The sequence below is a fragment of the Zalophus californianus genome, chromosome 4 (assembly GCF_009762305.2).
Source record: "Zalophus californianus isolate mZalCal1 chromosome 4, mZalCal1.pri.v2, whole genome shotgun sequence".
Lineage (NCBI taxonomy): Eukaryota > Metazoa > Chordata > Mammalia > Carnivora > Otariidae > Zalophus > Zalophus californianus.
In genome coordinates, this window is record NC_045598.1 from 42,161,996 (window position 1) to 42,180,590 (window position 18,595).

Sequence of the window (18,595 nt, forward strand, 5' to 3'; positions counted from 1 at the left end):
ACCATTTTACATTCCCACCAACAATGAATAGGGATTCTAATTTCTCCACATCCTTGCCAATGCTTGGATTGGCAGCCAATGCTTGGATAAAACAGCCACCCTGACAGGTGTGAGATAATTATTTCATGCTTTTGATTTGCATTTCCCTAATTATTAGTGATGCTGCACATCTTTTCATATGCTTGTTGGCCTACAGAGTTTATATTAAACAAAACAAAAGCTACTTCACATTTAAAAAATAAACTCACTTTTTAAAACTTCTTGTCTGCTCCTGGGAAAGTCCCTCTCCTCTATCAACTTGAGAAGCTGGCAGGCTGTGCTTACAAACCTTCATCCATACAGCAAGTCTTCCTTCTAGGACAGCTGCAAAACTGGAAGCCCAGAAACAGTAGGTGGTGACAGATCAGACCTGTTATTGCAGGAAAGCAACAAGCTCGCCCCCTAGTGACAAGTTAGAAAGATAATAAAAAGAGCAAATGTTTACTTAAAAAAGCATAACCACCATGTAGAACATAATCTCTACCTTACCCAGAGTCTGGAGAGAAACTAATAACACAAACTACTAATCGATCAAAATAGTTTATTCACAGGGACAGTTAAAAAGGTTCAGGTCCAAGGGACAAAATGTGTCACAAAATCCTTGCTTACAAATCCCTAGCTGAAGCTGCCTTGGGAATAATCTGCTCCTTAAGCATGGTGAGCAATGCCAGGGGAGTGGACTGGGGATGCTAACTGTCAACTGTGAATGCCTCCACTAAAGGCAGGCTTATATTTCATCATCTTTGGCAACCCTGACATATAACGACCTTTAATTTTATGTTGTATGTCCCTCCCAATCTCTGTGAATTTATTGAAGATCTGACTCTAAAGGCAAAAAGGAAACCCACACCAATGATTACATAAGTCAGAGGGTGGCAGTTGTGACTATTTGACTTGTTCTTAGCTGCTTAAGCCCTCTATTATGTAAATCAAGATACTTTGATTTTCAAGCCCTCCCAACTAAAATAATAATAATAACAACATCTGATTCCTTCAGGCACTATGGCTGCTGATTTTTCCAACTTCCTGCTCTGTCTCCCCTCTGCACCCCCCCACAATCTCTATGGCTCTCTAGTTTGCTGTTTTTCACTGAGCTATAAGACTTTGAGAAAAAAAAATCCCGTTATGTGCGTGCCTTCACAGAACACAACAGATAAAAAGAACACTGACTGAAATAAACATTTTAGGCTACAACCCAGTAGGTGACACTCTGGGGCAATGGGTCTATGTAACCAGAGCTACTGACATTAAGTCCCAAGTCTTCCTGCCCCAGCAGGTTGACCTTTAAGGGCTACATAAGACATAGGAGGTGCCAGCCTCAAGCTGTTTGTTGCTTAGGAATATGGACCACACTACCCAAATGTCAAAGGCTGGACATTTTTCTGCTGTTCTTTGTGCAGCTGCCGGGCCCGATTTTTTAGTATCTCGGCCTTCGCCTCGTCTTTATCTACGCCATCCCCCAGCCTGTACATGCGGCTGGCATTGGCACAGGCCCAGATGTGGCCCAAATCACAGGCTTTCATTGAATATTTACATGCCAGGCCCATGTCCTTGGGAAAGCCAGGGGCACCCTGCAGGAACATGGCACTGAGATTGAAGCAGCTGGAGGCATAGCTGCCTTCGCAGGCCCTTGTGTAGTAGTCTCTAGCCTTCTCCAGGTCAGGCTGGCCGTCCTCATTGATCTGTCCATCATGTGCCAGGAGACCAACATTGTGACATGCCTCCACAGACTTCTTTCCGGGCCTCTCACATGCCATCAGAAAGCAGCTGGAGGCAGCTTTCAGGTCCTGGGTCAGTCCACCTGGGAGGAGGGAAAGGGAAGAATAAAATAAACCCAAGCCAGGGCAGAACCTGAATGTCTCAGGCCAGTGTTAGAGAATTCCTGAATAAAGTTCATATATTTTGAGCTAAGGCAGCACAAAAGGAAGGTGGCCTGGTATGATGCACTAACCTTCCAGCTTTTTTAGCCTTGGAATCTTTTGTTCAAGTGGTATCTTGTGAGATATGCCACCCCTAAAGGAGCTGAAAAGTGGGGATTATAATAATAGCTACCTTGTGGGGTTACAACAAGAACATGTGATCTTATCAGCACTTCATTCAATGTTCATTAATTTAAATGTATAATGAATACATATTATTTGCCAACCACTGTGCTAGGTTCTGGACAATAAAGAAACACTGTCCCTAACCTTGTGGATTTTAAGTCTAATGAAACAGATATTTAACAACCACACAACTAAGTGTTAGGATTTTAAGTGTGTCAAACATGTGGAAGAAAAGTACAGGATGTTATGAGAATGTATCAGGACTCTGACCTAGATGGGGATAAGGTCAAGAAAAGCCTCCCCAAAGAAGTGACATTTGAGCTATAATATAATGGGAAAAAAGAAGGAAAAAAATACGGGGTGAGGGTTGTTCAGGCAGCAGGAATAGGATACAAACAGAAAAGGAGCTTATACGGCTAGAACCCAGAAATCACTAGGGAAAACAGGCTGCAGAGACAGGCAGGGGTCAGAACACGCAGGATCCTGTACTTATCCTAGGAGCAATGGGAAGCTGCTAACAGGTGATTTTAAACAAAGGTGGTGACAGGGCTTAATTTTCTCTTTAGTTGTTGTTTTTTCATGGAAAATTTCAAATCCCCATGTATGACTGATGTGAAATGTTGGGGCTCAGGAGCAAACGGTCAAGAAAGAATTTTTGAGGCACCTTCAGTGCAAAAAGGGTGGTTTTATTAAAGCACAGGGGACAGGACCCGTGGGCAGAAAGACCTGCACTGGGGTTGTGAGGAGGGACTGATTATATACTTTCAAGTTGGGAGGGGGTTAGGGATGGTGTAAGTCTCTAAGGAATTTGGAAGCAAGGTTTCCAAGACCTTGAGGGGCTAGCTGTTGTTAGAAAGTGTCATTTACTATCTAGTAAAACCTTAGTCATGAGACCCTTCAGATGTATATCAATGGGCCATATGCTTGGAGGATGATTGCTAACATACATCTTGGGGGGGCGGGTAGAGATGAAGTTTCCAAAGGGATTTTTACATGATCCTTGAGGTTGGGCTAATGTCAAGCTAAGGTTACCTTTTGCCTTTAGCAAAGTAGTAACATCGAGTTCCTGCCTGTCTCAAGAACTTGTAAACGGGCTGTAAGTTATAAGGAAGTTTAATTTTTTCCTTTTGCCTTTGTTCTCCACATCACTATCACCCATTCTCAAAAAATACAAACATCCTATCTTTTAACATTTTTAAAAGAAATCACTCCAAATCCACCTCCTAGAAATAACATCACTAAGAGAATACCATTCCAGCTATCTTTGTAGTATGGGTTCAGGTAAGATGCTGCTGGCTGAATGGACGAAAAATAGGGTTGCATATGTTATTTATAAATAAAAAATTTAACTTTGGTTTTACTTGAATTTATCAGAAGAAAACCAAACTGAGTGACACTGAAGAAACTACTTGACTTCAAGAGAATATTTCTCACCAGAGAAATTTCCTTTTTTTTTTTTTTTTAAGATTTTATTTATTTATTTGACAGAGAGAGACAGCGAGAGAGGGAACACAAGCAGGGGGAGTGGGAGAGGGAGAAGCAGGCTTCCCGCCGAGCAGGGAGCCCGATGTGGGACTCGATCCCAGAACTCTGGGATCATGACTTGAGCCGAAGCCAGCCGCTTAACGACTGAGCCACCCAGGTGCCCTCACCAGAGAAATTTCCTAAATGGGCCCCTGGAGTTACAAAGGGATTCTTTAAAATATTAAAAAGGTTACAGTCATTGTTTTTGTTTTTGAACCAAATTTTAGAAGTACTAACTCACAACTATAAAAGGTGAGGATACTGGCATCTCATACTTCCTCCCAACTTTCCTCCCCACCTTCTACGTTTAGTCATTTCAATTACTTCAACTTAGGAAGACAGCACAGCACAGTGGTTAACAGAAGCCTGGGCCCTGTAGCCAGAAAACCTAGGCTCTAGTCCTGGCTCCATTTCTTATTGGCTGTGACCTTAGGCAAGTTACTTAATTTGTACAAGCTTCTGTTTTCCTCATCTGTAAAATAAGGAAAACAGTAACTATACTTCGTATGTCAGAAACTTCAATGTGTTTTTACAAAGAACCTGGCACATAATAAGTGCTCAGGAAATATTATGGTTTTTAATGCCCTAAAAGTTTACATTATTTACATTCTATTCGGTATCCCTAATTAGCCTACTAGTCATTCTAAATGGATTCTGCTCATCACTGGTCTTTTCATTAGATATTCTCCCTTCCCGAATTACTTTTTTTTTTTTTAAGATTTTATTTATTTATTTGACAGAGAGAGAGAGCGCACAAGCACAGGGGGAGCAGGAGAGGGAGAAGCAGGGAGCCCAATGCCCCGCTGGGTCCCAGAACTCTGGGATCATGCCCTGAGCAGACGCTTAACAGACAGCCACCCAGGTGCCCCCTGAATTACCTCTTTTGATTAACCTCTTTATTGGTTATCAAATAGAGTTTTCCAGAAAAGCTCAGATATTCTATATCCCCTGAGTTCTTTGAGTTTTGAGAGTGTATTCGTGACACCTTTATATTTAAATAGAATATAGTTAAGGTCTTGTTTTTACATCTAGCCTGACAATCTACGCCTTTTACTGGAGTGTTTACTTACATTTAATGCAATTACTGATATACTTAGATTTAAGTCTACAATCTGTTTCTTTCCCATTTGTTCCAAATGCTTTTTGCTTTTTCTCCTTTCTTGCATTCTTTTGAATTGTGTATTTTTTTTTAAGATTTTATTTTTTTAAGTAATCTCTACACCTAATGTGGGGCTCAAACCCACAACCCCGAGATCAAGAGTTGCACGCTCCACCGAATGAGCCAGCCAGGTGCCCCAAATTGTGTATTTCTAATAGTCCATGTCATTCTCATCATTGGCTTTTTAGTTATACCTCCCTTTTCAGTGACTTATCTAGTGAATATATAACATTAACTTATCACAATCTACCATGAATATACCACTTCACATACAATGTTAAGTACCTTACAATATACTTTCATTCACTTACCACATTTCCATCCCTTGTATTAATTGCCATCAGGTTTTACTACTACATATACTACTTTTTTATTTTACTTCTCTATATAAGCCTCACAAACACTATTATTTTTGCTTTCGACAGTCTTTTAGAGACAGTAAGAAATGAAGAAAAAGTCTTTTATTTACACACATATTCTAGTGTGCTTTATTCTTTTGTATGGATCCGAGTTTCCATCTGTTACCATTTTACTTCGACCCAAACAACTTTAACATTTCTTGTAGTGTAGCTCTGCTAATGACTCATTTCCAGAGCTTTTGTCTATCTGAAAATGAATTTATTTCATCTTCATTTTTAAAGATATTTTTGCTAAAGTCGAATTCAAACTTGACAGTTTTTTCTTTCAGCCCTTAAAAGATGGTGTTCTTTTGTTTTCTGGCTTATGTTGCTTCCGATGAGAAGTCATGGGTTGTTCTCACCACTGTTCCCTTCAGTGTCTTTCTCAGATTGCTTTTAAGATTTTCTCTTTATCTTTGGTTTTCACCAAATTGGTAATGATGTCTCCAGGTGTAATTTTCATTGATTATTCTGCTTGAGTTCACTGAACTTCATGGATCTGTAGACTGATACTTTTCATCAAATTTAGAAATTTTTCTACTGTTATTTCTTCAAATATTTACCCCCCCAATCTCTTCTCTTTCTGGGACTCCAATACACATATGTTAGAATGATGAATACTGAACCCCACGGGTTGAGGCTCTGTTCTTTTTTTTCCTTAGCACTTTATTTTAGATAATACCTATAATCCTATTTTCAAGTTCACCAATCTTTCAAATTTACTTTCTGAAATACCTATTTTGCTGTTAAGCCTGCCCAGTAAATTTCAATTTCAAATATTATGTTTCTCAATTACAGGATTTTTTTCTTAAATTGTATTTGACAGAGTGCGCACTCACACGCATAAGCAGGGGGAATGACAAAGGGAGAGGGAGAAGCAGACACCCCACTGAGCAGGGAGCCTGACATGGGGCTCGATCCCAACACCCTGGGATCATGACCTAAGCCGAAGGCAGACACTTAACTGACTGAGCCACCCAGGCGCCCCTCATTTATAGGATTTCATTTAGTTCTTTTTAAGTGTCAATTTCGCTAATGTGATTTCCCATCTGTTCACTTATTATGCCCATCTTTTATTTAAACCCTTAAAAATATTTACTATACCTGTTTTAACAGGTTTCTTAAAAAATATTTATTTATTTGAGAGAGAGAGAGCGGGCACATGCCTGTGCAAAGGCATAGGGGAAGGAGTGAAAAGAGAGGGACAAACAGAATTCACACTGAGTGTGGAGGCCAACACAAGGCTCAATCCCATGACCCTGAGATCACAACCTGAGCCAAAACCAAGAGTTGGCTCAACCAACTGAGCCACCCAGGTGCCCCTTATTATACCTGTTTTAAAATATTTAACTGTTAATTCCAACATCTCTGTCATATCTAGGTCTATGGACTGCTTTTTTTGTTGTTGTTTAGCAATTTCTTACTTTATGCAAAACGCTGTAAACGATACTTTGTTCAGTCTGAATTTTGTTGTATTCCTTTGAAGATTGTTGAATTTTGTTCTGGCAGGTAGCTCACTGGTGAATCAAGCCAAAATGTCTTCAGGACTTTTTTTTTTTTTTGAGAGAGAGAGAGATAGCAAGAGAGCGCACAAGTGGGAAGGAGAGGGAGAAGCAGGCTCCCTGCTCAGCAGGGAGCCCCATGTGGGGCTCAATCCCAGGACTCTGAGATCATGACCTGAGCCAAAGGCAGACACTTAACCAACTGAGCCACCCAGCCACCCTCGGGACTTGTTTTTAAGTTTTGTTAGAGCAAACCTAGAATAATCTTACTACTAAGGCATGGCCTTTTTGGAGTCTTGGTTGAATGTCTGTGATGTTCGATGTCTCTCCACTCCGGCTGGTTGGAATTCAAACCCATCACTGTGAAACATATGGAATCTCTTCTCAGTTCATAGCTCCCCAGTAGCTTTCCACTACAAGGTCTCTCAGTCTCCCTCTATGCATGTGCAGCTTAACTTTAGGCCAAAGACAAGAGCATCCCTATATGGATTTCTGGAGCACCTCCCTCTCCATCTGCCTTGCCCCCCACCCAGCTCATGCTTGCTCTCTCTCTCTCTCAAATAAATAAAATCTGGAAGGAAGGAAGGAAGGAAGGGAGGGAGGGAGGGAGGGAGGGAAGGAGGGAGGAAGGAAGGAAGGAGCTACACAGAGAAGATGCTTAACCAACTGAGCCACCTAGGCGCCCCCTAAGTTTCACCTAGTTTCTTAGTAGCCTGAAAGACATCTGAAAAGATGTTCAGAATAACCACAGTATCTTCCACAATTAAGAGGTTTATCAGTGGTTATATTATGCCACAATGAACAAGGTTTATAATCTATTCAACCGGTCCACCAGTTGTATAGTTGGTCATAGCCCATACAGCTTCCTTTTGTGTCTTTTTTTTTTTTTAAGATTTTATTTATTTATTTTATTTTAGAGAGAGAGAGAGCAAATAAGTGGGGGGAGAGGAAGAGAATCCCAAGCAGACTCCAGGCTAAGCGTGGAGCCCCACGTGGGGCTCAATCTCATGACCCTGATCTCACAACCTGAGCCGAAATCAAGAATCAGATGCTTAAGCAACTGAGCCACCTGGGCGCCCCTTCCATTTGTGTCTTAAAGTCCTCCTTAGAATGCCAATGAGGAATGGGACTAATCTTTGATTCACAACTTACTGCATCTGGTCCTGGCAGCCAGATATCATGTTTTACGTTTTCCACATTGCTTCTTTCTGAGTATTAGTTTTGGGGCTCATTGCAGGCTGGGAAAGATGGCAAGTGCTCCCACATCTATTACAACGTGAGTCTGTTCATCTGTCCCAGTGACAATACTTCCTATGGCTCTTAGCACAGAAGTCACAATGAGCAGTTCAGGAGCTCTTCAAAGCTTCACCAGTTGGGCCACAACTCCTCTTTTCACAACCATTTCAATCTGTTCATTTGGACCATCAGTATGGTAAGAAATGGTCCAGCAGGTATCTGCTAATACTTCTGGATCACTGCAATAAAGGAGATGAACTAAAGTGGGAAGAATTTGCTCAACAGCATCTACAGGAGCATAGGATCCTTGTTGGAACAAAAATCTGAAAGTGTCCAGATAAGATTATCTAAGTAACCACATGCTAAAGATGACATACCAGGAACTGCAAGAAGGACCAACAGTGGATCAAATGCACCATATTTGATAACCAAGTCTCAGAAAACTGAACTATTTTGTGTAATGTTTCCTAGAGCTCATACAGCTTATTCACTGATGTGAGCATGGGAAGATGTCAATGGAGAAATGAATGCTGGGATAGCACCTCTATCTACCACAGCCTTGGTCTGTTCTGATATCCCAGAAACAATGTTAGTGAGGACTCAAGCAGATTCAATTGAATGGGACTATGAACATTTCTGTCCAAAAAGACACAAATTTTGGAATCAAACCAGCCCATATTATGTTGTCTATGTGGGCTGCTTTTCCACAGAAAGCAGTTTCTTAGCAGCTTTAGTAGCCTGGGGGTGGCTTTCCAAATTGTTGCTATTTATGCCTTTGACAATGTTATCAACAGACCAACTTACACTGCCTTCGTTGTTGTGGTTTTCCTGCAGTGAAGAAGTAGCATTATCAAGAAATGAGCTTACATTTCTCCTTTCAGCATCTAGTCTTCCTCCTTAGCTTTCCTCAGGTTTCACATTAACTTCTACTCGGTACCACCTCATTTTTATACCGTCTTTCCCCTTGTTCTTCAATCTGTGAAGATGGACAGCAGGTGAATTGCACTGTCGTTGGCAGACTTGGTTACAACACAAAGGGAGAAAGGCCAGCTCAGGCTTCCACAGAAAGTATAGGCTGCGGGTTGGCTGCCCTCAGACACATCCCCAAGACAGTGTCCATGGTTTATATTCTTTTTTAAAAATTTTTTAAAGATTTTATTTATTTATTTGACAGAGAGAGAGAGAGAGAGAGAGAGATCACAAGTAGGCAGAGAGGCAGGTGGAGGGAGAGGGAGAAGCAGGCTCCCCGCTGAGCAGGGAGCCCAATGCAGGGCTCAATCCCAGGACGCTGGGATCATGACCTGAGCCGAAGGCAGACACTCAACCAACTGAGCCACCCAGGCACCCCTTTGTTTTATATTCTTAAAAGTTCATTTAGTTGCCTTATGGAAAGAGATTTAGGGACTTGCATTAATCTCCTAACTGTAATCCAAGTAGGAGAGGAGGGTGGCTTGGGTAAGAATGGTAGGAGGAAAGGGAGAGAGACAGGACAGATTTGAGACATATTTTGGAGATAAACCGGCCATGAGTTACTAGTAGAGAGAGGTACCACTTGCTAAGGGTATCTCTTGGAAGGTAACAGGGGCATAATAAACTAGGGGGAGAAGAAAACAATTAAGAATTCCATACTTGGTTTGTTAAATTTGAGATGCCTATGAGAACTCCAAGTAGGAATATCTAATAAACAATCAGCTACATGTGGTCTGAAGTATACAAGAATGGTCTAGATTAAAGATTATTTGCATTATCATCAACTTATCTGAGCCTTCATCTCTGCCTCTAAATTCCACTTTTTAGAAGAGCAAATTGAGGACTCTTTTTTTTCTTTGAGAGAGAGAGCGAGCGAGTGAGAGAGAGCGTGCACAGCAGGGAGAGGTACAGAGGGAGAGAGAGCATCCCAAGCAGGCCCCATGCCCAGCACGGAGCGAGACACGGGGCTTGATCCCACAACCCCGAGATCATGATCTGAGCCAAAACCAAGAGTCAGATACACAACCAACTGAGCCATCAGACGCCCCCAAACTGAGGACTCTTTTAAACAGAAGGGAAACAAAAATCATCCACTGTTATCACCACCTAGAGACCGTCACTACTTCATTTTTGGTGTATTTCCTCTTAGCACTATGTAGTTTGGCCTTGCTTTTTTGTTTTAAGTAATCTCTACACCCAACATGGGACTCAAACTCACGACCCCAAGATCAAGCAACCCATGCTCTACCGAATGAGCTAGCCAGGTGCCCCAATTTGGTCTTGTTTCCACATGTCACAAGTCGTCTTCACTCCCCATTAGAAACCCTTTTTAATATCTGTTTTACTGGCTGCATAGTATTTCCTCAAAGAGATGTGTTAAGAGTTAACTTTTTTTTTTAAGATTCTATTTATTTATTCATGAGAGACAGAGAGAGAGAGAGAGAGAGAGAGAGAGAAGCAGAGGGAGAAGCAGGCTCCCAAGGAGCAGGGAGCCCGATGTGGGACTCAATTCCAGGACCCCGGGATCATGACCTGAGCCGAAGGTAGACGCTTAACCATCTGAGCCACCCAGGCGCCCAAGAGTTAACTTCTACTTCTTTTCATACGACATTTAGATTGCTTCACAAAAATAGTTCAGAGCTAAATTCATATATGAAAACATTTGGCCAAAGCATTCCTTGGGTGTGCACACTCTAAGTATATAATCCAAGGTAGGTTCTGCAGCAACCAATACAGTCAGACCTGTTCACATTGATAGAATGTTTTACAATTTTAAAAAATATTTTATTTATGTTTTTTGAGAGAGAGGGAGAGAGCACAACCATGGGGGAGGAGCAAAGGGAGGGGGGAGGAAGAAGCAAACTCCTCGCTGAGCACAGAGCCCGACCCCAAGCATGACTTTAGCCAAAGTCAGATGCTTAACTGACTGAGCCACCCAGGTGTCCCAGAACATTTTACAGTTTAAGAAAGCAGTCACATCTGTTCTTGTTTGAGGTTCAGAAAAATCCTATGAAGCAAGTATGAGCGGGCCGTACTACTCTAATTTTGTCAACAAAGAATTTGTGGCTCAGGGAAGGAAAATGTCTTGCTTGATGCTGCACTATCTAAAAGTGGGTTCTTTGGCCTCCTGCTCTTTCCCTTGCCCCAAGTGATCCTTGGTAAAGGAGAGTTATTAACCAGTCTGTGTCAAGAAAGGACACTGGGTGTTTTGTTGTTTTTTTTTTTTTTAGGAAAAGAGGGCAAAAAGACTGGAAAATTCTTTGGCTCAGAACTAGACAAGGGGAAGTCAACAGTTTTGGCATTTACTTCCTTACTTCCTTACTTAATTACTTATAAAAGATTTTTAAATCCCACAACCCCGAGATCATCACCTAAGCCAAAACCAAGAGTTGGACACCTAACCGACTAAGCCACCAGGTGGGAAAGAGAAACCTAAGCAGACTCCACGCTGAGCATGGCGCCTGACATGGGGCTTGATCCTGCAACCCAGGAGATCACGACCCGAAACCAAGAGTCAGAACCTTAACCAAATGCACCACCCAGGTGCCCCCTATTTTTTTAAAGATGTATTTATTTATTTGAGGGAGAGAACACATGCGAGTGGGGGTGAGGGGCAGAGGGAGGAGAGAGAATCTCAAGCAGACTCCCCACTGAGCATGGAGCCTGACGTGGGGCTCGATCTCATGACCCTGAGATCATGACTTGGCCAAAATCAAGAGTCAGAGGCTTAACCAACTGAGCCATCCAGGTGCCCCAACAGTTTTGGCTTTTAGACATGGCAGGGTCCAAGGTCTGCTAAAGAGCAGTACAAAAGGGCTTGAGTAGCAAAGATCAGCTAACAGGATCTTCTGTGACTACTTTGGTTTGAACACCCAGAGAAATTTATTTAATAATGTCAGTTTAGGGCACCTGGGTGGCTCAGTTGGTTGAGCGACTGCCTTCGGCTCGGGTCGTGATCCTGGAGTCCTGGGATCGAGTCCCGCATCGAGCTCCCTGCTCGGCAGGGAGTCTGCTTCTCCCTCTGACCCTCTTCCCTCTCGTGCTCTCTATCTCTCATTCTCTCTCTCTCAAATAAATAAATAAAATCTTTAAAAAAAATAAAAAATAATAAAGAAATTAAAAAAAAAAAAGAATGTCAGTTTAACAGGATTAAGTATTGATTTCTAAACACTCTGTGTTCTTTCACCCTCAAATACCTTCTCTCTGCCTGAGACAACTCCATTCCACCTCCACCAAACTCCACTGTGTGCTTTAAGTCCCAGTTTCAATGCTGCCTCCTCTGTGACAGCACCCTCTGCATCAGCACTGAACACACACTCCCAGCACTGAACCCCCACAGTACTTTATACGTCTCTCTGAAGATGCTTATCAAGCTCTCCCAGGTGTAACAGGTATTAGTGTCCTTCTTCTCCGCTACTGGTCCATATCTAATTCATTGTTTCACTGAAGATAGTAGAAGTGTGCTCAATAAAGGAACATTTAAGAGGGGGAAAAAAGTCTCAATGTACAGTCATTAATCACATAGATTTGTCTAATAAGAGAAAATAATTTCAGAGCCCCTTTTGTTTTCCCTATTTCAATAAGGAACTCAAAGTTCTTGTAAAAACTATAGTAAAATATGGTATAAACATTACTTTAAAAGAGATGGGGTGGGGGCCTGGCTGGTTCAGTCAATAGAGCATGCGACTTGATCTCAGGGTCGTGAGTTTGAGCCCCAAACTGGTGTGGAGATTACTTTAAAAAAAAAAAAAGTATAAAAACAAAAAGAACCCAAAACTTTACCAAGACACAAATCCAGAGACTAAATAGCTAGGAACATTTTCGGTTTTGCATGTTGTATTATAGATGAGTTCACACGATATACGAATCTGTATTTGGCTTTCTTCACTGAAGAAATATATATATATATATAATATTTCATAAGTTTTTCATCACATCAACAAGATGCTCTAGGAATGTTATTTTTTCATGGGCTAAATAACATTCCATACAATGGAGGTAACAATATTTAACTAAGCTGCTACTGTTGGCACACAGGTTTTGGGTTTTTTTTATTTTTTTTTTATTTTTTTATTTATTTTTTTTTTTTTTAAAGATTTTATTTATTTATTTGAGAGAGAGAGAGAGAATGAGAGATAGAGAGCACGAGAGGGAAGAGGGTCAGAGGGAGAAGCAGACTCCCTGCTGAGCAGGGAGCCCGATGTGGGACTCGATCCCGGGACTCCAGGATCATGACCTGAGCTGAAGGCAGTCGCTTAACCAACTGAGCCACCCAGGCGCCCGGTTTTGGGTTTTTTTTAAATCATTAATATAATGCAGTTATGTATTACTTGTAAATTTTAAGTTAATGAAAATAAAATTTTGCTAGGTAAATAATACCGGGGTATCTTTTCACATTAAATTTTTTTTTAAGATTTTTATTTATTTTTATTTTTTTAAGATTTTATTTATTTATTTGAGAGAGAGAGAGAGCACATGGGGGGGCAGAGGGAGAGGGAGGAGCAGACTCCCGGCTGAGCAGGGAGCCCAACAGAGGGTGATCCCAAGACTCTGGGATCATAACCTGAGCCATAAGGCAGACACTTACCTGACTGAGCCACCCAGGCACCCCTTTGTGGTGTTTTTAAAATATGCCCATAAAAAATAATAATAAAATAAAAAAATACAATATGCCCATAAATTCTTTGATATTCCTTCCTTCAAGGAGTAGGCTATCAGTTCTCTATTAGTGTGGGCTGGACTTACTGACTCACTTCTAATGAACAGAATGTGATGGAAATGAAAAACATGTGACTTCCAAGGGTAGGTCATAAAGGACACTGTGGATTCCATCATGCTCTCTCTTTTGGATAACTCACTATGGAGGAAACCAGATGCCATGCCATAATGACACACAAACAGCCCATGGAGAGATCCCTGTCACCAGGAACTGAGGTCTCCTGACAACAGCTGGAAAGGTCTTTCCTAACAAGCCAACAATCTTAGAATTGGAACCTCCAGCTCCAGTCAGGCCTTCAAACGACTACAGCCCTAGTTCCCTGGTTAATGCCTTAACTGCAACCTCATTAGAGACCCTGAGGCATACAGCTAAGCCAATCCCAAATTCCTGACCTATAGCAACTATGTGAAATAATAAGTTCGTTGGAATAATTTCTTATTTAGCAATAGATAAACACAACTCATTACTCCAGTGATAACTGCAATTAGGGCATGAGGCAAAAAGATAAGATGGTAGAGAATTAATCATTGGTCCCTTGCTCTGTGCCAGGCACATGCTGATGCCTTTACCTGCATTATCTTATTTAATCCTCACACCAACCCTATGAAGCAAGTACTATTTTTCTCCATTTTACAGGTGATATAACTAAGGCAGAGTTAAAGTGACTGGCTCAAAGTCCCACTACTTGCTAAAAGCATTCCCCAAGGTCGGCCAGACTTGAAAGGTTATGTTCTTCCCCCACCCACCCTGCTGAACTCTCTCCAAATCTTCCTACAATGTGCTTCCCAAGGTCTGCGAGGACCCTTCTGTAAAGAGGGCACAGCACGAGGCTCAGGATGTGAGGCCAGCATGACTATCAATAACAATGACCAAAGAAAGCAGAGGCCTCCTTACCTTTCCCAGTCACATAATAGGCCCCCAGTTTGTAGCAGCTATCGCTGTGTTTGTTCTCTTCACAGTTGAACTTCAACACCTTGGCAGCCTCCTCAAAATTCTTCTGGATCCCTTCCAAATAGTCCACCAGCCGATAGCATCCTGTGAGGAAAAGGCAAGAGCTGTTCTTCATGTTCGGGGCTGCTGCACAGCAGTGGGGAAGGCTGAGGTGGGGCGGGCCAAAATGTCTTTTATTTAGGACCAGCTTCTGTCCTCCTGAGGAGTGGCAAAGTGACCTCACCACAAAGAATGCAGGTGTTCAGTCATTCCTACAAATGCCATCATCTGCCCTTAGCCAAGGACTGAGCAATATACAGGCTGGAGAGACCATGGCCGCTGTACTGGCTCCATCACTCACCAGCCATCCGGGTGGAGCCCTTCTGCTCCCTGTCACCCAGGGCCAAAGACTCACTGACTTCCACGATTGAAACTTTGCTACCTTTGGAACTTCCCAGGAAGTTCAGCAATAAAACACTGGAAACCAAAAAGGTCCATGGGCTAGTCTTTGTAGTAGCAAGAAAGGTGTGCCTCCATGACGATACACCTCAGCCAGGTTGGGAATGAGAAGCCCAATGACAGAGTAGAAATAGTAGCTACTAGAGGAGTTGGAAATAAGACTCTATCTTTGGCAGTCTCTGGTCCCAGTGAGCCTCTTCTTAACATCTCTCCCCTCTGTTTTTGTCCCTTCTTCTTCATCCCAAATGACACTCATCTCATTCATTTTCATTCAACAAATATTTGTGCATTTATGTGTAACCATGTACCAAACACTGTTCTAGATGCTGGGAATATAGTCACTTGCCCTCCTAAAAATTACATTCTAGAGGAGGGGAAAAAAAAATAAGTAAATAGGTGAGCAAGATGCATTTATTTTTTTAAGATGCATTTAAACAGTAATAAATTGTTATATGATTGAAATAAAACAGGATAGAATAGTTCGTTATGCACGTTGGGGGAATAGTTACCATAAACCGGGCAGTCAGGGAGGGCCTAGTAAGGACTGTGATGTCCAAGCTGAAATGTGAATAACAAGAATGAACTAGCTATTTTTTTTTAAAGATTTTATTTATTTATTTGATAGAGAGAGACACAGCGAGAGAGGGAACACAAGCAAGGGGAGTGGGAGAGGGAGACGCAGGCTTCCCGCGGAGCAGGGAGCCCGATGCGGGGCTCGATCCCAGTTCGCTGGGATCATGACCTGAGCCGAAGGCAGACGCTTCACGACTAAGCCACCCAGGGGCCCTGAACTAGCTATTTAAAGACAATGAAATGGAATGGGGCAGAAAGTTCCAGGTACAAGAAACAATAGATAAAAAGACCCAAAAGAGGGAATAAGTTTGGTACAAATAAGGTATAATGTAGCTGGATCGAGGAGAAAAGGGGTAGGAAATGAGGAGAGAAAGGCAGGGGCCAGATCACAGGGCATTGTGGAACACAGGAAGGACTTAGGATTTTATTCCAGGTCAATGGCAAACCACTGGAGGGTTTTAAGAAGGGCAGTGATATGATTCAATTTGCATTTTTATTTATTTAGTTTATTTAAATATTTTATTTATTTATTTATTTATTTATTTATTTATTTGACAGAGAGAGAGAGAGAGAGAGAGAGAGAGAGAGAGAGAGAGAGAGCACGCACACTCGAGAGAGCAGAAGCAGGGGGAGAGGCAGAGGGAGAGGGAGAAGCAGCCTCCCCGCGAAGCAGGGAGGCAGATGCAGGGCAGGGCTCCATCTTGGGACCCTGGGATCATGAGCTCTGCGCAAGGCAGACACTTAACCAACTGAGCCACCTAGGTGCCCCCAATTTGCATTTTTAAAAGGTTACTCCAGTGTATATGTTTGTACATGCCTGGATGAATACGGAAGAACAAAATACATGAAGGGGTACACTCCAGCACTGATAACAACAAACGTGTTGTTCTGTTACTTAAAAATCTAATAAGATAGCATTTAGTAAAACAAAATGAAAATTCAACTACCAGTTTGAGGGCAGAGAACAGATTTTAAGGGAGAGCGCATGCAAACAGAGTCAGGTTAGGCGGCTATTTCGGTAATCCTGGTGAGAGATCATGATGACTTCAAAGGACAGTAGCTATAGTAACGATAGCCTCCTCTCAGGCTCTCCTTCTCAAGTGCTGCAGCCAGTCCTTTTACGCCCACTCTCCGCACTCCACTGCTCCGTATACTACTCTCCAGCATACATTACCACGAATTCTCTCCTCAGAAACATGTATGGCTCTCCACTGCCTACAGAATAAAGTCTAAATGCCTTACCCTGGCATTCAAGGCCTGACACACCGTGGCCCGGACTCCCTCTTCAATCGTATTTTTAACTATAGCCTCACTTCAATCTTCCACAAGACAGCATTCTCTTCTCCCACACCGTTCTCCACTTAATCAACACTTGCCTGCTCCTCCGGACCTCCCCCAGAAGTCTTCCCCAACTCTCCTGCTCCTCAGTGACTCCAACTCTTCTTAGGACACTGGCGAGCCCTCAGAGAACCACCCTGGGTTCTTGTTAAGCCATTATACAGCACAGCAAACTCTGGCTAGTTGGTTAGCTTCAAGAAATAGCTTTACCATATTCTGGAAACCAGACTGCAAGCTGTAAGAAGGTTGGGCCAGTGTCATTTTTTTTCCCTTTATAAAAATAAAGTAGGAAGAAGAAAACCACCCAAAGGTACTGGCTGCTCTGGGTGACCACTGACACACTCAAGTCAACTCAACGTTCCCAGAACACAAGGGGCACATTCATGCCTCAGGGCCTTTTCACTAGCTGTTACCTCTGCCTAGCATAGATCTCCCTGACCTTCCTCAAGGCTCTGTTCAAATGCCACTTTCTCACTGACTCCCTCTGACCACTTAATTTAAAAACTGCCCTCAACTCCCCATACCTGTCAGTCCTTTTTCCCATTGCAGACTTTCTAACATACGGTTTCATTTATTTCCTTACGTTTATTGTCCAACTCCCTCCACTACAATGTAAGCTCCAGAAGAACAGGGAATGGTATCTGTTCACTGATGTATCCCCACCCCTCTCTCCCAACACCCAAGCACATCTCCTCGTACCCGCCCCGGCCTCCAGGCTCGGTCCCGCCGAGGATCCCCCCGCTGCGAGGCCCGCAAGTCCTGGGGGAACCCAACCCGTTTCCCCCCAAAACACACAAGGTCGTCAGTGTCCCACCGCGTCCCCATGAGTCCCCGGCCGGAGACCCCTTCCAGACCTCCTTCAGCGGTCGCTCGTGACCCGTGGGGCCCCCACCCTTCCCCCATGCGCCCCCACGTGTCCCCAGGCTGCGCTGGCAGCGCTCACCGTCCGGGTCCTTCTCGCGGTAGCACTGGTAGTTGCACTCCACCTCCATGTTCTCCAGAAACGACTTCACCTGCTCCTCATCCTGGAAATCCACCACACCCGCCATGGCCCCCGCTCGCCCAGCCGAGGTTAGCCCGCCGCGGCTCAGCACACCCGCCCTGCGGTCACGTGAGCCAGCGGAGGGGCGGGGCCCCGAAGGGGCGTGCCGCCGAGGGCTGCGCGCTCACCCGGTATTCCGGAAGTGGGAGCACCGCGAACCTAAATCCCGCAGCTGTCGAAGTTTCAAGCTGTTAAAAATCTTGCTACGCTCATTCCTTTACTAAAACCGGTGACAGTCTTTCTGCAGCACTTTTTCTGTGCCAGCTTTGTGCCCTTCATGATTTTCTGCCTGCAGTTATTTAGTTCATTCGTTCGTTTGTTTGGTGATCTCTAAGTGCCGACTGTGTGCCTCACCAAGTGCTTGGTTCCAGTAATACAATTGGGAAGTATGGTCCCTGCCTTTAAAGAGCTTGCAGTTTGGTAGGAAGACATTTGTTTATTCATTCAGCAAGCATTCTGAGCATCTACTATGTCAGGTATAGCTGCACAAACCAATATTCATAAGTCTATTCTAGTGCAATGAGAAGTCTGGTTCATCTGTATGTTCCTCCCAGACCTATTTCCCCACACCCCCGCCCCCAACCTGAATGACCTAAGAAATGAATGGCTGTGGGAGATGATGACTGGAACACAGGAGCTACAGAGGTTGTAGTAATAATTC

The 18,595-nt window shown here is 43.1% G+C and overlaps 1 protein-coding gene across 1 annotated transcript; it reads right to left on the reverse strand.

Annotated features, from left to right (window-relative positions):
- Positions 1–569: 569 nt before the first annotated feature.
- Positions 570–17,997, reverse strand: LOC113934360 (cytochrome c oxidase assembly factor 7). Its single transcript, XM_027615178.2, has 3 exons — positions 17,836–17,997; positions 14,487–14,627; positions 570–1,840 (listed from the first exon to the last, which is right to left on the reverse strand). The coding sequence occupies exons 1-3, from the start codon at positions 17,939–17,941 to the stop codon at positions 1,392–1,394; spliced, it is 696 nt and encodes a 231-aa protein (XP_027470979.1). The 5' UTR covers positions 17,942–17,997; the 3' UTR covers positions 570–1,391.
- Between the last annotated feature and the right edge of the window lie 598 nt (positions 17,998–18,595).

Coding starts and splice junctions, on each gene's coding strand:
- LOC113934360 (XM_027615178.2), bottom strand. CDS start 17,941: ATGGCGGGTGTGGTGGATTTCCAGGATGAGGAGCAGGTGAAGTCGTTT. Junction 14,628..17,835: donor CCGCGAGAAGGACCCGGACG/GTGAGCGCTGCC, acceptor TTTTCCTCACAG/GATGCTATCGGCTGGTGGAC. Junction 1,841..14,486: donor CTATTATGTGACTGGGAAAG/GTAAGGAGGCCT, acceptor CCCTCCTCCCAG/GTGGACTGACCCAGGACCTG.